The sequence below is a fragment of the Hibiscus syriacus genome, unplaced genomic scaffold (genome assembly GCF_006381635.1).
Source record: "Hibiscus syriacus cultivar Baekdansim isolate YM2019G1 unplaced genomic scaffold, ASM638163v2 tig00006666_pilon, whole genome shotgun sequence".
Lineage (NCBI taxonomy): Eukaryota > Viridiplantae > Streptophyta > Magnoliopsida > Malvales > Malvaceae > Hibiscus > Hibiscus syriacus.
Window position 1 is genome coordinate 215,636 of NW_024062106.1, and position 20,583 is coordinate 236,218.

At 35.7% G+C, this 20,583-nt stretch overlaps 1 protein-coding gene across 1 annotated transcript; it reads right to left on the reverse strand.

The window, feature by feature from the left end:
* Positions 1–476: 476 nt before the first annotated feature.
* Positions 477–2,417, reverse strand: LOC120200960 (probable glucan endo-1,3-beta-glucosidase A6). Its single transcript, XM_039201665.1, has 3 exons — positions 2,314–2,417; positions 920–2,218; positions 477–747 (listed from the first exon to the last, which is right to left on the reverse strand). Exons 1-3 carry the CDS (start codon positions 2,363–2,365, stop codon positions 710–712), a joined length of 1,389 nt encoding a protein of 462 aa, XP_039057596.1. The 5' UTR covers positions 2,366–2,417; the 3' UTR covers positions 477–709.
* Between the last annotated feature and the right edge of the window lie 18,166 nt (positions 2,418–20,583).

The following is a 20,583-nucleotide window of genomic DNA, read 5'->3' on the forward strand; positions in this document are numbered from 1 at the left end:
CTCGTCTATAATCAATTGACCATGCTCATACACTGGTAGCATGCATTGATTTTCAATATTAAGGTAGGTCTTGTCCTGTGAAAGAAGTTGATGTTTTATAATAAATTAATAAAATTTAATAAGTTTGATAATTAAAATGAAAAAAGTTAATAAATTTTAATATAATTTGTTGAAGAAATTGAGTAGTTTTGGTGTTATGACAGTGATCCAAAGTTGATGAACCACTTTCAGAAAGGTAACACGAAGAGCCTAGCTTAGCTGGCCCCAGCTATCCAGAAGCTTAGGTGAGAAAAAAAATGCCAAAAGCCGAAAAGGAAGCTATAAGCAAAAAAATTATTTTAAAGAATGCAGCAACCAGCAAATCAAAGTAGCCTTTATTTTATCTAGCCGTTGGGCAGCAGGATCCATGATATGTCATCTCATTAAAAAATGAGAATATTATATCACAATACTCTTACCAACCGTGAATGCCCGTTTCAATAAATAATTGTTTAATGTATGCAGTACATTAATTAAGCTAAGCTCACAATGCGAAACGAGAGGACCGGACGGCAATATCACACCAATGTCATTTTAACCCTAAATCTTCCCACCCGTTATATTTGAAAATGCTGTTTTATGATTAAATTTGTTCATATTAATGGATTTAATCATAGAACACCTGCGATTGTGTCTTCCACTCCATCATTCACTTCCCACAAAAGGTTCTTCAAAGAGTCACGCTTGGGAACTTGCAGTGTCCAAAACCTGGGAGTCAGAAAGAAAATAATTACAAACGCGAAAAAGGTGTGACAATTTCCGCTTTAATTCGTAAACTTTAGTACGACCGACATTATTATTATAATTTTAAGAATTGAAGTATTTTTTATTATTATGTTTATATAACTCTTTTATTTATAATAATTAATAATATTCTTACTTGGATCCTTAGCCGTCTGAGTAGCCAAGCCGTTGAAGTAACAGCTCCCGCCAGCCTTCCTGAACTGCGACCAATAAGAACTGAACGCGTAGCTCGCGTGCCAAAACAATGAATCGGGTTTGAAGCATGGCTTTCCGGGTTGAATTGGGTCACAGGTCTTATTCCCCTGCGAACACGCGTACGATAAAGCCGAGCTCAGCGCAGTCGCATTAGCTCCTCCGGCCGCCATGCACCAAATCTTCCCCTTATACGGCTCATTATTATCTGGCTTCGGCAGAGGCTCGAAATCCGAAGCCGGAGCCTTCCCACTCAAATCGATCCCGTATACGTATGACCCGTTAGGATACAGCAGCCCGAAATGCCGCTCAGTTCCCGGACCCGGTTTCTGGTTCTCATTATACAGAGCAAATATGAAAGAGGGCACAACCCATCCGGGTCGCGCCGGCGTTCCGATCGCCGGCTTAGCAGTTAGTTTCTTGACAACGTTCCGGTTGTATGTAGCCGCATTGTAAATATTGGCTCCGATTTGATCGATATCGCCGGCATTCGGCCAACCCGTTTCCGCAATAAAGATCCTAACATCCGGGTACCCGAGTATCTTCATTGCGAAAACAACAGAGTCAACCATCTGATCAAACAGATTGGTGTAGGTTAAAGAGGAAACTGGGTCGGTGTATGTTATGTTTCGGGACTCAAAGAGCGCGTAATCGAGGTTAATGCTTTTTGGATCCGCTACCCAAGGGAAATAAGGGTAAACATCAAGGAAGTAGAAAGATTTGGTCCGGTTCAAAAACTGTAGCAACGGTTTAACAATCGGATCGGCGATGTCAGATCGGAAAGTTCCGTTCGAAGGGGGAAACGACGATTCCAACATATCCATTGCCATCGAGGTAGAGACTTTGATCTTGTTGAGGTTATGGGTTCTTAACGAACTTCTGATTTTACGGATGGCGGGTACGATTCTGGGCCAGATTTCTTTAGGGGAACTGCTGATGACCTCGTTGCCGACAAGGAGGTGTCGGATTTTGGTTTTGGAGTAAAAAGGTACGACATTGGATTCGATCCAAGAATCGGCTAGCTTCTGGCTGTTGGAGATATTGATTATGAGTTCGTTTGGAACCATAACCGACACTTGAATGTTTGTGTCTTTGAAAGCATTAAGGATGTCGGGGTTTGCATCGTAGATTTTGACACGCTTGGCTCCCAGAGATTGGACTAGCTTCACGGATTGCTTCGGTGATGGCAGATTGTTCCCAAGCAGGCCGTAGTTCACTCCCACAAAATTTGAGATCTCCCCACCTGAAACACCAAATCAAAATTTTCACATGTTAAAAAAAGTCGCAAAATCAAGTAAAACGACTGTTATTATTTCAAGGTTTTGGAATCGAGCTTACTCGAAACGGAGAGGAAAAAGAAGAGGAAGTAAAGTGAAAGAAGAAGACCCATTTCCAGATGCCCTGTTAAAACAATGAAAAAACAGAGCAGGAGAAAGGTCAAAGATTGGATTTTTAATCAATGGCTACGACTTGCTGAACAAGCATGAGATTTTATGAAGAGTGGAACTTGATGAACATGGGCTTTGTTAATAGATAAGCGTATTAGAGACTCCAGTGTGGGACGGAACACTGCTTTTCTGATAGACTCTTTTAAAAGGTAAAAAGGATACAAGGTAAACCTGAGGAGATTCCCTGGTGGGGGTGAAGTGATATTTAAGGAATGAAAAGTCGCGAATAAGCCATGGAAGGTGGGGTCTAATGTCTAATATAGCTTCCTCTCTGGTTTCCAGGAAACGTCGCCAAAGCCAGAAAAATTAAAAATGGAGGGGGTGACTCGGAAAATAAGAGCAGAGAGCCGTTGCATGGGGCTGTTTCATAAATGAGCAGCTGTACTTTGTTTGACGTTGATGTGTCGGTGGATGTTTAGAACAGCAGTTTGCCGGGCGTACCCAAATTTGTTCGCTCCAGCATAGGAACGTTGACGGCACTGTTGATGGTTCCCCTCAAATTTATATTATTTCTTTTAATAATATCACAAAACAATGTCGTTTTTAGAGTGTAAAATACATTATTAATTGTTTCCCATGAATAGATCTGTATAGTATTAACACTCAAGTAACCAGCAATACAAACAACAGAAACCTCAGGAAATAAAATTAATCCTCAAGATTTCAGTTAGAACAAATTCTCTTATAACCATCCCTTATTCTGTTAACTTTTTTTAACATATGAGAATAAGATTTTATTGTTGTTGTTGTTTAATTCTACCTACAATATCTTAAGTAGGAAAATCAATTTTTTGGAATATCACGTAGTTTCGCTCCCTCCATACTAAAGGGATAGTACCGTTTCAAGCAGGGCAGATGCACTAAATCCTCATAGGGGTTAAATACATTCTATTATTTTAAAAAAATCGTTAAATTTAGTTTAATGCATTAAGGGAAAATAGAGAAAATAAAAAAAATCTGCATACCCATTATTTTAAAAAAAACTAAAATTTTAGAATCCTATTCTCAAATTTATAGGTGCACCATTGGTTCCAAGCTAACTTCAACATAAGACAACTTATCCGTAACCTGCAAGCCCACTCAAGCTCCGACTCGCGGCACATAACATTTCTGTTCAAATGGCAGAAGCGCAAAATCTCCTCCCAAACCATTTCACAGAAGTCACGATGAACAAGTGATCACGAGACTCTATTTCATGTCTACAAAGAACGCATAAACCATCGACCTGTAACCCAAAAGCAATAAGCCTGTTTTTTTATTGGAAGTCGATCTAAGACTGCCATCCAAGTTATGGTCGACTTTTGAGAATATGAGCGGGTGCCACACCAATTCACCAAACGTTCCCAAAAAACATTCTCTTTCCTCAGCTAAATCCCAGCTCAACCATAACCAATCGACAAGAACGAAGACCTAAGAACCCATGGATGTTAGCAGCTTTGGTTTTAACTTTTAAGACGCAACAAGAATTTCCCCGTACAACTAAAACATTGGGACCCTCAATCTGCCAATATACATTATTATTGTCTAAAATATCTTATCTTTTTATATTTATCTTATAATTTATATTTGAAATAAAAAAATATTACTCATTTCTGAAGTGAAGCGAATAATTTGCATACTCCATTCCCAAAGGTTAATAATTATACATTTGCCATTACCAAAAATTAATTATACATTTGCTAGTGCTAGAGTTAAATTTGTACTAAAGAAGACGTTATCACAGTTGCGGTCACAGACGGACAATGGCCTATCGCTTATGAAAGGGTTTCAGTCGTATGCTTTTAACGTGTGGTCACAAATTTTAAATGTCAAAATATATAGTTAATCATGTATTTTAATAAAATTTAAGTTTTAAACTTTAAATAAATTCACTTATAAACAAGTTTAAAACGTTTTATAGTAATTATTTTTTTTTCAAATAATAATGATTTATCAGTGTTTGCACTAAATTTACAATAGTTTCCATCGTTTAGTCATTTTTTTATATTTTTTTAAAATGTCATAAATATTAAAATATCGCTAATACAATATTAGTATTTAACATTATCATTCACATTTGTCCTTGTTTAGTTTTGGTTTAAGAGTCAAATTAAGGTATATAGACAGGGTACCTTATTTACATAAGGTCAGACAGAATTGTTATTTTTCTACAATACAGGAAACCCTTAACCTAATTAACTTTATATTTTTACAAGAGTAACATTAGCAATTGATAATTCAACCATAAAAGGTAATTTCCTTTATAAAAATAAATAAAAAGGTGATTTTTCTTTATAAAGAGATATGGGAGAATAAATCTCTTTTTAGAAGTTGATTATTCTCCATGAAAAGGAATTGAAAAGTCTATCAAACCAAACACCAGGGCTGGACATAAGAAAGAAGAGTAAAGCATCTCAAGTTCACTTTGGTAAAAGACTAAAAGCTAATCCAATCGAATTAATTGGTTTAAAGTTTATATCTAATAAAACTTCAATTATTAACTCAATAGTCAATGACTATAATTTAATACGTTCCGTTAATTATTTATTAGATGATATCTCTAAAGATATATAAAACTTTATAACACAGTATTCAGAGAGCTATGTAGAGGGGAGTCGAATAATGATATTCTTGAATTACTAGAGGAGTGGAAGAAGAGGGATTGGATTTGTCCACAGACCAAATGAATTATAGAATTTGAGTAAATTTTAGTCTGTGTAGTGTATTGAATTTTGGAATTTAGTCCCTCATGCTTTAATTTGATATAATATTGTCCATCTACTTCTATAATATATCAAGTTTAGTTTGATAACACTATTCACCATTGCTTTGAAATCATGATTATAGACACTCGTTTTTGTCCGGGTCTTTTCTATTTTATTTTAATTTTATTATTATTATTATTATTATATGTATTATTATTGTTTCATTAACATAGTTACATTTTGTGCAGGTCCAGCTCTTGACCCAGTACAAGTAAAGCCCAGAACAGAGGCCCAACCAAGACTAACCCAACTACAGCCCACTCAACAACCAACTTGAAGACCAATTGGATCCAACCCGATCCAGAATGGCCCCGACCTATTTGTCAAACCCTAAATAGATTAGGGTTTCAACCTTAAATAGATTAGGGTTTCAACCCTAATCCCCTAATCGCTCAGCCGCCACCTTCCAGTTCAGCTGCCCAACCGTCCATCACACCATTAACCGTTCAAGCCGAATATCACCGCCGCTGAACATCCATCAAACAGTCCTATAGTGACTTAGAGCCCGTCTATCAGTCCATCAACAGAAAAATAAAGAAAAAATAATCAAAAAAATCAAAACAAGGACAAGAGATCCCGAGGAAAATCGGGTCTACAAACCTAGGGCACTCAAGCCCTATTTCCTCGGGCAATAAACAACTCTATCAACAACCATCAATCACCAAGCTAGGGGGATAAAATGAAGGCAGAGGCATTCGGATTTAGGGGGAGGGGTTAGCAGAAAATAAAAAAACATAAGAAATCCGAGAGAAAGATACCAGATTCGAACCAAAAAGAAAAAAGAGAGATTGGAAGCACCCTTACCTAGATCGTCAGCCTCCGTTTGTTGAGTCAGGGACCCCTTTCATTTTCGAAGGTAAGGTTGTTTGGATCTAGTTATAAGGGGTTAAGGGCTCAGTGCTTTTGGTTCTCGTGTGAGGGGCAGAGGGTAAAAGAAAGGAATAATAGGGTTTTAGGGATACTTGTAACCCCGTGGCCACTGTTTTACGGTGGTCGGGGCTTTGGGTTTATTTTCCTCGATGGGGAGAGGGTATCACGAAGAGAGGAGGATAGGGAGAGAAAATGATGAAGAGATTAGAGAGAGGGGTCGGCTGAAAGGGGGTAAAATGATTTTAGGGTTTCAAAATAATCCTTAAGGGGGTTATATCTCAGACGTCAAACGACGTTGTTCTGAGACAAGGGAGGGCCGAACGATGGGTTAAAGGGGATAATGGCATTATAGGTCCTCGTAACTTCTTCCGTGTTTTGTTATTTTCTGGGTTAAATCATAGTTTAGATCCTTTTAATTCTGTAACATTTGTAGTTTGATCATTCTAATGAAAGTTTATCTTTTCATTTTGGGCTATGTGTCTGTCTAGTATTTTATTTTAGTCATATTTGTTCTATATTATATTTGTTTATCTGTTTAGCTTTTTTGCTTCCGATCTTGTATTCCTTTCATTTTAGTCATCATATGGGTTTTTTACATAATTTACTTTAAGCTTTGAATTCAGTTACACCTACATTTTGGTCACTGTTATGTATTTTGTATTAAACCATGAATTTTACATGTATGTTTTTATTTTTATTCTATTTTAGTCCTTTATAAGTTATGGGTTATTTCATTTACAGTACCTGTAGTTTGTAATATTTTTGATCTTGGCTATGATTGGTTTTTAATTACTGTTTAACCCTTCAAATTTCTATTAATCATATTTTGGTCCCTTAAATGCTTATTTTTGGTATTTTATTTCGGTTTGTAATGTTTGTTGTTTTTTATTCTAGTCCTTTATGCTATCAAGTATGGTTAATTTATATCTTAAGCATATCATATTTGTATACATATCTATTTTAGTCCAACCTTGGTAAATGTGTTATACATGTACATATTTATTTATGTATTTTAATTTATGTATTTTTTTATTTTGGTTCCTTACATATTTTAACATATATTTATTTCAAGTTATTAATTTGCACTCCCCTATTTGTCATTGTTAGAATAATTTCATAAATGTATTTGTAGAACTGACGTAGAAAGTATCACTTGATCAAGTGGTACAATCTAATACGACGTTCAAACTAAATGGAACTAAATAAATCAATTTTAGTTTGTTAATTGTTAATTCATTTTATTTTACATTGAACAATGCAAGTTATGTATTTTATTTTTTGCAATTGTCAATTTGCAATTTATATTCGATATGTATCTTTTACATAATCGACAATAGAATATCCTTTAACAATAAAAAATAGTTGAAATAGCTTTCCCAACGGAGGATTGCAAATTTCAAGATTTTTCATTGAGTTAAAGAATTTTCTTTAAATAGTTAATTCCAAGCAAATTAATTAACTTTAATAAATGGATCGCATTTTAACTTTATATTCGATTCACCATTTCCACCATTACGACAATATATAAGCGACACAGTACCAATTTTGGGCGTTGTGGGATGCTCACCCTTCCTCACGCGTAATCAACTCCCGAACCTATTTTAAATGAATCTTTGTAAACGCAGACCATTTTTGTCTTATAAAATATTTTTTCTTAAAATTGTTTTAAAAAGACGTTTTTAGGTATTCAACCTACCTAACCTAAAGGTCGATGGCGACTCCATTTTAACTCTTATCCAATTTCATCCAAATTAATCCAAAATCCTCAAATTTTCCAAATAAAAATCATAATCGTTTACACATTATCGATTGTGGTCAAAATTATGAGTCCGAGTCTTTAGTTAACTTCTGATTCATTTATTGAAGTTTTTAATTGCTTCATTTTTAACTGTCAAACTAACATTTGAATTTTTGTTTTCAGATCGATCCAAGTTTTGTCGAGTTTTATATCTTTTTCGTTTTGAGTCAAAGGTAGGTATGCTCCTCCTCACACACATCACGTGCATCTGCATAACATAAGCTCTAGACACGAACTTTGATCTAAATTAGTCAGGGTGATTGCTTTACTCTCGTAAGAATTTATTCTTCGTATGAGTTTTAGAAAATAACCCATGAGATACACACTTTATACCTTTGTAGGGATTTATTCCTCGTATTGGTATAAGGTAGTGAATCCCCTCGAATTGAACTCGTTCCGTTCGAAACCTGTAATAGGTGAGAATCGATGGTCTGGTAGCCCAAGGGGGCACCGACATCAAGGACAATTCGAGTACCTTGTTCCTGTTAGAGCCAAAACCATGCATACAGTGAACTGTAGAACACTCACCCTAGGTATAGATACCGAACCTCTGTTCGTCAGTAGGTACCCAAAATAGGTGTACACAAAGGAGGAGCATTTCTGAACTTTTCCTTTTTGCTTTAAATTTTTGTTGAATAAAAACATGTGAATTAGTTATCACGCGGTTAGGATCATTTCTTTGAAATTATTCATTTTGGGTAGATAACATGTACGAGTAGGATTATTATCTATTTAAAGCATGCTCGAGTAGATAACATGTCGGGTAGGTGTTATATTCATAACATTTTTATCTATATCAATTATTTATCAGTACTAATTAATTTCTTTTCTTTTGTTTGTGTACACTAACTTGTTTCTTTTCATTTGTTTGTGTCATTTTGTCATCATTCTTTACATTTACATTGCATCGTCATGACATAATGCGAAAATATTGATCCACAAGGGGATATTCAAGAGAAAATTTTCACAAGGAGAGATAAAAAATTTCAATTAAGCAGTCACATATACACACATGCATCGAGGGCTGAAAGAAGTTCATAGTACAAGAAGGAGACTTACTCGAGGATCGTGTAACATTCAAGACGATGATACACTGAGCCGAGGAGTAATCCATCAGTAGGTTCTTATCTACGAGCATTTCATTGCCAGCCATTAAGGAGCGACGCACTGACTTCAGCATCGCAGGGGCATCAACCGAGTTAGGTTACAGAACTCTTGAGGGGCATCCTTTTCAAGGACGAAGATCCGAGACGAAGAAACGACCCATTTTAGATTCAACATATAAGCGAAGTCAAGTCTGTAAAGTGGATTGTCTTGTAATGTGAAAACTTTTATCTTTGGTGAAAATTGTTCTAAAATATTCATCGTTGGGATCAACATTTCCGCATTTGCATTTGGATCATTGCATATTGTACAACATTCATTTAAGCATTTTTACATGCATTAATCATACATTGCGGGAAAATTTGAGGAAGTACTTCTAACTGTGTAACTGTATTTCGAGCAACTGAAGAAAGAGCTGGAAGAGAGTTTGCAAAAGATTCAAGCAGAGTGGTAAGTTAAAATAGAGCAGGAACAAAAGGCCATTATGGATCGTATCTTGCAAAATCAAAGCGACCTAATGGATCAAATGGTAGAAAAATTGTCTGGGCTCAACCAAGAAAGAGGCAAAGAGAAGATTTCCTCGACTAGAATAACCTCTGAATGTGTGATATCCCATGCTAGTCCTCGAATAATTATTTCACCCCACAAGCTTCCAAGCCGCTAAGTAAGCTTCTCAGCCACTAAAGCGATAAATCCTCAGGGTAATTCTACTAATTACAACATGCCAAATCCTGATAAGATGAAAAGAGTTAATAACGAGATCCCAGAGAATCTGAAACAGTGGTGTAGAGAGACATTCCAGGGAATGAAAGGACATAGCTCTCACTACGGAATTGATGTAACAAAATTAGTACTAGTTCCTAACATGATGCTTCTGCCCAAATTCAAGATTCCCGACTTTGAAAAATACAGTTAAACCAGTTGCCCTAATGCCCATCTCACGATGTTTATTCGAAGAATGACTGGGTACACAAACAATGATCAGATGTTGATTCACTGCTTCCAAGCCAGTTTAATTGCACCCGCTTCAAGGTGGTACAATCAACTGAGTCGTACTCAAATCCGCTCTTGGAATGATTTGGCTAGTGCCTTTCTGAGTCAATACAAGCACATGATTGATATGGCCCCTGATCGAACAATACTGCAGAATATGGAGATGAAGAATGGTGAGAACTTCCGACAATATGCTCAACGATGGAGGGATGTCACATCTCAAGTACATCTACCAATGACTGAAAGAGAGTTCATCACTCTATTCATTGATACGTTAAAGTCTCCATATATCGACTACATGATAGAAGCTGCCACCAAGAGTTTCTCTAACATCGTCATGTGTGGAGAAATGATCGAAAGAGCAATCAAGAATGGTCAGATAGGAGGCACTAGTCGTACCGACAATGAGGAAAGAGCTGAGATTAACATTGAGGGATCTTATCTAGCTAGTATGGGGATCAAACCTCATAAGACATTCTATGAAAAGACTAACATGTGTACAAGTCCAATGACATATGAGGAGTTGCTCCCAGCGCTAGTTGAGATGAATCTGGTGACTCCAGTTCGGTCCAAACCAAGAGAAGCCCCATATCCTGAAGGTCATGATATTAACGCCATATGCAACTATCATATTGGGAGCTCAGGGCACACCACTGAGAATTATAAGACATTGAAGCGCAAGGTCCAAGATCTAATTGATTCAGGGGCATTAACGTTCAATGTGTGATGGGGCATTATGATCGGAAGTCGGCCGGGGCATTCATCAGGAGATTTTGTTGTATTCTCATGCATGACATCTTGTTTGAATTTGTTTTTCTTTTGTTCTTTTTATGTTTAAATGTTTGTAAATCACTTGACTTTTGAACATTCTCAATAAAATGCTTCATTCTTAGGAAATGAACAATGAGCAAATTTTAATCTTGAATTCTTTGAATATCATTTTAATTAAAAGTTTTTTAATAATTAAGGTTGTGAATCTTTAACAAATGACAAGATTAAACCCTAAAAAACAATAACCCCTCGATCCTACCTCAGAGATACACCAAATTATATACCTTTATCTTGCAGGGACTGAGCTAGTTTTCTATTCACATAAAGAGTCAATCAAAGGGTTTGACATTCAGGTATGTGTTAGGAGCGGACAAAATAGGGTAATTAGCACATGAGATTGCAAAACTAATTGGTTCTTATTTCTATTTATGACGTTCAATGATGATCATAATCTTCTCAGATGGAATGGTCACATAGATAAATCCAGTTTAGGTTAATTGCTTGAAAATTGAACTCTAACGATGAGATTTTCTGACCTTCAACAAACACCGAGACTATAACAGGTTCTCCTCAGCATGCTTAAGAAATGGAATCCGTATACCCAAAATATTATATTATATATGTATACAATAAAGTTGAGCTATTCCACTAAAGCAATTGGTTATAGAGGAAACTCAAAAGCCTTGGCTTTATGAATAGATTGCATTCAAACCATGACATTGATTGGGTACTTGGCAATCCAGTGTATGCTCCACTGTGGTTGTCAAGTCGAAGACTTTGTGACGACATGAATCCTTCAGTTAGCTGAACAAAGGCAATTATAAAAATATATATACAATAAAGCTGAATCCAGCTAGCCAAGCAATGGCAAATTAAATCAAAAATTACTAAATAAGAAGTTTCGGTGAATATGGACTAAGGGAGTTGAGGAACACCTGTTATAGTCGACTTCACATGAGCACTCAGAAATCTTTTTTTAGACCGATATTTCTGCACTACCTTGACTAGGTAAGTCTACGAAGCTTGAACAAATAGAAGATGACAACTGTCATTTCGGTGTCAAAATAAATTCTTTTATTCTCAATCAATAAATAAAGGAAATACGTAGTAAAGAGAAGTAAGGGTCGATTCCACAGGGACTTAGAAAATTATAAATTTCTGTCTGATTTATTTATGCCAGGCGTGAAATAGTAAAAATGGGGGGAATTTTGGTAAAAAGATATTAAAATAATAAAAGTGATTAAATAAATAAAAATAATTAAAGTAAAAATAATAAGATGAAGATTGTAAATAAATTCGGTAAAAGTAGCCTCAAGCTTCGCTTTGATTCAATTTCCTTATGATCATCGAATAAGATTTTTTCTTCGGCATTCACGTCGGTTACTTTGTCTACAAGGGTTATCCCTGTGACTCTATCTTGTATACCGAACACCCAAGGCAATCTTTGATTCCGGCTTCGATAATTGATTCTAACGACATCAATTGTTGTAGATCAATTATCGTTTAAGTTCGTAGCGTCCAACTCGGATTGTTGCTTCTATAACCGCCAATTCCAATCTCAATTCTCTCTTGGCGAAACTATCTCGCCAAATGTGTTCCCAGGAAGTCGAATTGCTTTATATAAGCCGAATCTTCCTCCCATACATTTAATCGCAATAAGCTCTTGACCAAAGTCAATCTTTGATTTTGAAAACTGTTTTGATTTTGAAAAATAAGCGTAGAGATTGAGAGAGATATTCCGAAGATATTAAGGGACCGTTTCAATTCTCTCGTTGGAATTGAATCATCGCGATAGCTCTCGACTTTTGAAAAGTTTAGCTAAGCATGACAAAAGTCATACTTAGCATTTTGAAAACAAAGCTTGAAAATAAAAGAAAAAAGGGAAAAACTTAAAAGTAAAAAGAGAAAACTTTAATAAAACTAGAGAGAAAAGAAGAATGTAATTTGAGTGATGAGTTTAGGCTTACCCCAAGTGGATATTTATAGCCTCTCAAAGCCTAAAGGATAAGCAAAGAAAATAATAAAATAATACAAAAGATAATTGTTTTTAAATTTAAATTCAAACTTAAACTAGTCTCCTAATGCAACTCTACTCGTCAATCTTCCAGAAGGCGTGCGGATGAAGACTTCTAGAAACCGCCACTGACTGGACCTTCTAAAAACTACCACGTCAGACCGCGTCGTGCCCAGAGTCGTGCCCATGTCTCCAGTCGTGACCAAATAATAAAAAATGTAGAATTTGCCCGTTTTGTCATAAATTATGGAAAGCAAGGACATATACAAAAATAAGTATAACACGACCAATTCAGCAGCAATAATTCCACAAAATCGAAGAAATAACAAGCAAAGATTAACGATTTTAAACACTCATCAAATTTTCCCTCACTTATCTCATGCTTGTCCTCAAGTATGATTAACCAAATCAGTCAAAAACTTCATTAAACGTTCTTTTGTCAAGTTTCAAATTCAGGGAAGCAGGGTAGGGACCATAATAACTATTCAAGTCAAGAAATCAATCAATTGAACATCACCAAATGAAACAAGTCTAGTGCAATTGTAATATTCATTTATTCATTAATCTCAATGCTTATAACTCAACACCTTACCGGGATTCACTCAGATCACTCAATGTGTTTGGGGTAAGAAATGCTCAATGTCAGAATTGACATGGTATTACCATAAGCCTGCAAGTAAATCAAATCTCTACTACTAATAAGAACAAAATGCATAAATCAAAGGGTCTTTTATTGGTTGTAATGGGGCTTAGGTAAAGGTGGGGAAAAGGCTAAAAATATGGCTAAAAATTCAAGGCAAAGAACTAACAAATAATAATCTCAACCCCATCAAAACATTAAGCACATCAAGATAAAAAGACGACATATCAAACAACAAATTTTTTGTCTAAATGCATTTTTTTATTTTTCACACTTTTGTTGTTTTATTTTCCATTTTTTTTCTTTCATGTCTTTTTTTTCTCTCTTTTTCTTTCGAACAACTCTTTCTTTTTTTTGAACTGCTGTTTTTTTTTCTTCTTTCTTTCATTCAACATTTTTTTTGATGGAGAATACAACGGTAAAATTATTCACTTGCCTTGAAAAAGGTAGAAAAGAGGGATAAAATAAAAAGGCTCGGGTTTATAAATATGGTGAAAACATGGAAACGAGAAAAGGCTCAAAAGTGGTTAACTAAGGGGAAAATGCATGGGTAGGCTATTTAGTGGGGAAACAGAATGGTTAATCCTAAGGTGCCCAAATCATCTTTAAGCATTATGGTCATGTGTAATCTCGACAGTATTTAACATGCAGGTTCTAAAATACCAATGCCAAATTCGACACACTTAATCCAACAAAATAGAGCGAAAATGATATGCTCGTTAAGGCTCAAATCTCACCAAATTGTTTCATGCATTGAGTTAATCACATTTCAACCAACGAAGTCGTGGAATATCACAAAAACACAAACTTATCACAATTCATGCTATTCGCCATCAAGAACATCCTAACTTAAATAATCATGTGTTCCCAAACAAGCATAACATTCCAAAAATTTTCAACAAGACAAAGACAATCAATGAAATTTTCGACAAATCCAACCAACATATACTAGCATCGAAACATAAAGATAAGCAGGGTGAAATTCAATCCTACACTCTACTCCCCTCACTTAAAGCGTTTTGCCTCAAAACGAAAAGTAAAGTACAAGAGAAGGAATTAGAGTACTCCCTGGATTTCATGTCGGCTTTGCATGTGCACCGTCGTGGAGTAGAGAGGAGCGGGTGGCATGGAAACTCGTTAGCAAAGGCGTAGGGGTTCGGTGATGCCATCGGCGGTGAGGAGAAGAAGGGGTGACAGTTTTGCGTTTGTTTGAGGATGGCTATCGAGTTGATAGGTTTAAGTTTGATTTCTGCTGTGGGGTGTCTGAATTGGAAGTAAATGGGGTTTTTGTTTTTTGTGTGGATAAAGGGGAGTTTAAAAATTAAAAGGTGATAGAGATAGGGATGGTGGGGTCTATGGTAAAAGGAAATTGAAAGAGAAGAGATAATTGAGAAATGGTGGGCGGTAGAAAGATAACAAAAAGGTGAAAGAATTTTTCATATGGGTTTTGCTAACATGCGCTGACCTTCAAAGGGTTGTGCTAACGTACACTGTTTAATGAAACGGTGCGCATGAGTCTTTCCTTATTCCACTGTTCTGCGTTTTTACCACTGCTCATGGGGTTCCGAAATTAGCACTATTCGACTGAAATTTCTGTAATTCTTCGTCGTTTAAGTTTGAATAAAATTATTCGATTCCTACAAAAAAATAAATTAAATTAAACATGCTTGAATGAATAAAAATAAAATGAAACAAAAAGTAAAGATAAAAATAAAAATATAACGGAATTGAAAACAATGGGTTGCCTCCCATAAAGCGCTTTTGTTTAACGTCGTTAGCTCGACGACCTGATTCAGACTACAGGTTTCGTGACGGACACTTCCACTTCATTCGTTTTTTCCAACTAAGAAATTCTTTATGAGAAATTCGAAAATTCTCATAAAGATTTCTTCAGATTTTTCCCAAATGATTGTCGAAAAGAATGTTCGTCAATACATCTTTTTTACCAAAAATTGTTTTCTTCAAACAATTCCTCAATGGTTTCGACATAATTTTTGGTGCCTGCAAAAGGGAAGGTGAATCTTTAGTGTTTAAAGGAGTTAAGATCAAATTCGAATCAACAAATGAAATATTTTTCAACTCTCTTATGTCGTCTTTTTTATCATCCGATTCCTTGCATAAATAATCAACAAAGTTAGATTCATCATCAACATGTTTAATAACGCCAACAAAATTAATACTATGCACGTTATCCGGATATCTCATTGCTTTATAAACATCAAACTTTATGATCTCACCGTCGAACTCTATAGTAAGAATACCGCTTCGAACGTCAATTTTTGCATTTGTCGTGCTTAGAAATGGACGACCGAGGAGGATTTCAGAACCAATGTTGCTACGATCATTTTCCATATCAATCACATAAAAATCAACAGGAAAAATTAAGTTTTATACCTCTACTAGAACATTTTCTATGAGCCCTTCAGGATAAATAATTGATTTGTATTGAAAACATACCTTGGTTTTTATACTTCGGCGGAAGCGGTCGTTGGAAAACTGCTGAGACGTTCGCACCTAAATCCACTTTCTCGACCCCGGTAAGCTTCCTTTTAGTCGTACAGAGATCCTTCAAAAACCGACAATACCTTGGAACTTTCCGGATAACCTCAAGGAGAGGTATATTAACTTCTACCTTTCGAAGCACGTCTAATATTTCATTTTCCTCGGCTTTTTTTATCCTTTTTGACTAACCTCGATGGAAAAGGTGGTGGCACATCATAGGGAGATGGTGTTGGATCGTCCATTTGTTCTTCATCATTCTCTTTCTGGGATTCTGCGTTATCAGTCTTCTTCTCTTTTTGGACTGTTTGGTCTGATGGAATAGGTGGTGCCACTACTATACCACTCTGAAGAGTGATGGCGCTAATGTTCTCCCTCGAGTTTACTTCAGTTTGAGACGGGAGTTTACCTTGTGATTCCATGCGGCTTACGGTTTGAGCTAGTTGGCTCATCTTCTTGTCTAACTCTTGTAAATGGGCTTTGGTGCGATTCTAAATTTTTTCCTGGGAAAGTGCTAACCTCTCGACGATCGATTCTAGTGATGTCTTCTGTGGCTGTTGTGGTGGTGGAGGTGGTCTCGATTGATAGCTTTGATTTGGTCTTGGGTTCTGAGCATAGTTGAAATTCAGATGATCCCTCCATCCTGGGTTGTATGTATTATCGTAGGGATTATAAGCTTTTTGGGGAGGTCCCGAGAAATTCCTGACTGCATTGACTTAAGCTGTTGCGTCATCTTGAATCAGTGGATAACTGTCTGTGGGATGATCAGGCAATGCACATATTCCACATACTCGGTTTTGCCCTATCTTTCCCGAAACAAGAGAGTTTACGACTTCAGTTAGTTTATCGATTTTATTTTCTAAGGAAGATGAACTTATCTCATGAACCCTTCGAGAATGTTCATTATTTGAACAAAATTGTTGGGAATTTGCAGCCATTGTCGATATTAAGTCCCTAGCCTCAGTAGGAGTCATATTCACCAAGGCTCTACCACTGGCTGCGTTGATCATCTTCATTTCCAGAGAAGATAATCCTTCATAAAAGTATTGAAGGAGTGTTTGTTCAGTTAACCCATGTTGTGGGCAACTAGAACATAACTTCTTAAAACGCTCCCAGTAGTCGTAAAGTGACTCTCCATCAAGCTGCTTGATTCCAAGTATTCTTCTCCGTAGTTCACTTACTTTTGCTGCAAGGAAAAACCTGTCAAGAAAAAGAAGAGTCATTTGAGCCCATATAGTAACAGAATTAGGAGGAAGATAAAATAACCACTCCTTAGCCGAATCGGCTAAGGAAAAAGGAAAAGCTCTAAGTTTTATTTGGTCCTCGGTTACTCCCTGTGGTCTCATGATGGAGCAGACCATATGAAATTCCTTGAGATGTTTGTGTGGATCCTCGTTTGGTAATCCGTGGAATGTAGGGATGAGATGAATAAGGCCAGTTTTCAACTGGTATGGAGTTTCGCCTTGGGGAAAATCAATGCACATAGGTCCTTGTTCAGTGGGTGCCGCAGATAACTCCCGAATAGTAAGTCCAGCCATCAGATTTGTATTACCTAAATTTGATTCTTCTTTTGGATTTGTTTGTTGTCTCTTTCTTTCCCGAAGTGTCTGTGTGTGGAGTCTCTTAGCTTTGGCTTCAATCTTCGAGTCGTACTCCACTAATGCTCCTAGATTAGTTCTGGTCATAAATCAAAAGCAAACAAAAATTAGTAACTTTGGCGAAGTCCCCGACAACAACGCCAATTTGACAACTGTCGTTTCGGTGTCAAAATAATTCCTTATTCTCAATCAATAAATAAAGGAAATACGTAGTAAAGAGAAGAAAGGGTCGATTCCACAGGGACTTAGAAAATTATAAATTTCTGTCTGATTTATTTATGCCAGGCATGAAACAGTAAAAATACGGGGGAATTTTGGTAAAAAGATATTAAAATAATAAAAGCGATTAAATAAATAAAAATAATTAAAGTAAAAATAATAAGATGAAGATTGTGAATAAATTCGGTAAAAGTAACCTCAAGCTCCGCTTTGATTCAATTTCCTTATGATCATCGAATAAGATTTTTTCTTCGGGATTCACGTCGGTTACTTTGTCTACAAGGGTTATCCATGTGACTCTATCTTGTATACCGAACACCCAAGGCAATCTTTGATTCCGGCTTCGATAATTGATTCTAACGACATCAATTTTTGTAGATCAATTACCGTTTAAGTTCGTAGCGTCCGACTCGGATTGTTGCTTCTATAGCCGTCAATTCCGATCTCAATTCCCTCTTGGCGAAACTATCTTGACAAGTGTGTTCCCAGGAAGTCGAATTGCTTTATATAAGCCAAATCTTCCTCCCACACATTTAATCGCAACAAGCTCTTGACCAAAGTCAATCTTTGATTTTGAAAACTGTTTTGATTTTGAAAGATAAGTGCAGAGATTGAGAGAGATATTCCGAAGATATTAAGGGACCGTTTCAATTCTCCTGTTGGAATTGAATCATCGCGACAGCTCTCGGCTTTTGAAAAGTTTAGCTAAGCATGACAAAAGTCATACTTAGCATTTTGAAAACAAAGCTTGAAAATAAAAGAAAAAAGGGAAAAACTTAAAAGTAAAAAGAGAAAACTTTAATAAAACTAGAGAGAAAAGAAGAATGTAATTTGAGTGATGAGTTTAGGCTTACCCCAAGTGGATATTTATAGCCTCTCAAAGCCTAAAGGATAAGCAAAGAAAATAATAAAATAATAAAAAAGATAATTGTTTTTAAATTTAAATTCAAACTTAAACTAGTCTCCTAATGCAACTCTACTCGTCAATCTTCCAGAAGGAGTGCGGATGAAGTCTTCTAGAAACCGCCGTTGACTGGACCTTCTAGAAACTGCCACGTCAAACCGCATCGTGCTCATGTCTCCAGTCGTGACCAAATAATAAAAAAATACAGAATTCGCTCGTTTTGTCACAAATTCTGGAAAGCAATGACATATACAAAAATAAGTATAACACGACCAATTCAGCAGCAATAATTCCACAAAATCGAAGAAATAACAAGCAAAGATTAACGATTTTGAACACTCATCAGAAGATTTCAGAGAACTGAAATAGAAGTGTTCTAAAGAGTCTAATAATTAACTATGCTAGTTGTGCCATTTTATTTGCCTTCGATCAAAATACCAAACTCAGAAAGAGGAGCATGCTATGATCTTCACGAGGACCAATCGATGAAACAAACCCTAGAATTTAGGCAGCCAACCTCAAAACCAACCTTTCAATCTTGATATTTGTCAAAGATTTGCAGTTATTAAATATTAAAGAGCATTTGATTCTTTTGAAATCCAATGAACTCCTTTTATGATTTGTTTTAATTGTGAAACTTAGAAGAAGACAATATTTTTTAAAAACTTCCTTTTGATATTTTTCTAAGTTTTGAAAATTCAAAGGAAGAAAAGCATTTTCAAATAAGATAAGTTCTCTGGAAGTATCTTGGAATTCAACGAATATCTCATAGGCTCAGGATCGAAGATGGGGCAAGGAAACAAATTATCTCAGGTCGAGGTTTGCAAGAATACTTCTTGGTGGAAATACAGACAAACTGAATCAATGATAGAGTGAAGACTGCTCTCGCAACCATTCTCCTTACAGATTGAGAAAAAATACATCAACACATACATACAGACAGACATACACATACATATATGATTCATAAATTTTGCATCAACCATTTATCATCATGTATATTAAAGACAATTTTCTCCTCTCTTGACGACAAATTCAATAAAACTTCAAATAAATTTCATCTTGACATCCATCATAATATCAAAGATTAGGCATCCATAAATACATCATTTTGATCTTTCAGGAAATCAAAGCTCAGAAATGACCAGATGTCATTAACTTGAAGAAGCGATGATTTGGCTTCCTGAAGTCAATAATCAAAACATTTCCTCAACATGCAAGAACAAATAGACTTTTTATCACCTTTGAGGGTGTTTTTCTTGAAACAAAATTTTGTCGCGCTTAAGACATTTTTCCATAAATTTTGAGAATTTTAAAACAAATTTTTGTCTCACTTGAGATAATTTTTCTCAAAAACAATTTTTATCTCGTTTGAGACAATTTCTCTAAAAACAAATGTTGTCTCACTTGAGACAATTTTCCAAATTATGAATTTGTTTCACTGGGAAACTCATCGTTTGAGTCTTTTCTTTTGAAACAAAGGATCTTTGAGTCTATTTCTTTTGAAACAAAACTTTGTCTCTCTTGAGACATATTTTATTGAAAAATCTTTGAGTCTGTTTCACCCAAAAACAAATGAAAAAAATCTTTGAGTATGTTTCTTGATAACAAAATTTTGTCTCTTTTGAGAAAGTTCTTTTGAAAGAATCTTTGAGTATGTTCTTTGGAACAAATTTTTGTCTCTTTTGAAACAGTCCTTTTGAAGAAAAATCTTTAAGTCTGTTTTTATGAAAACAAAGGTTTGTCTCTTTTAAGACAATTCCTCTTAAAAAAACATCTTTGAGATTGTTTCCCTTAAACAAAACCTATCTTTGAGTTTATTTCTCTTAAAACAAAAGTCTGTGAGTTGTTTCTTTTGAAATAAAAATCTTTGAGCCTGTTTCTTTTGAACCAAAGTTTTGTTTCTCTTAAGACAATTTCGTGAAAAAATCTTTGAGTCATTTCTTTTGAAACCAAAATCTTTGAGTTTGTTTCTTTTGAACAAAGTTTTGTCTCTCTTGAGACAG

Coding starts and splice junctions, on each gene's coding strand:
- LOC120200960 (XM_039201665.1), bottom strand. CDS start 2,365: ATGGGTCTTCTTCTTTCACTTTACTTCCTCTTCTTTTTCCTCTCCGTT. Junction 2,219..2,313: donor CTTTTTCCTCTCCGTTTCGA/GTAAGCTCGATT, acceptor TTGGTGTTTCAG/GTGGGGAGATCTCAAATTTT. Junction 748..919: donor TCAGACGGCTAAGGATCCAA/GTAAGAATATTA, acceptor TCTGACTCCCAG/GTTTTGGACACTGCAAGTTC.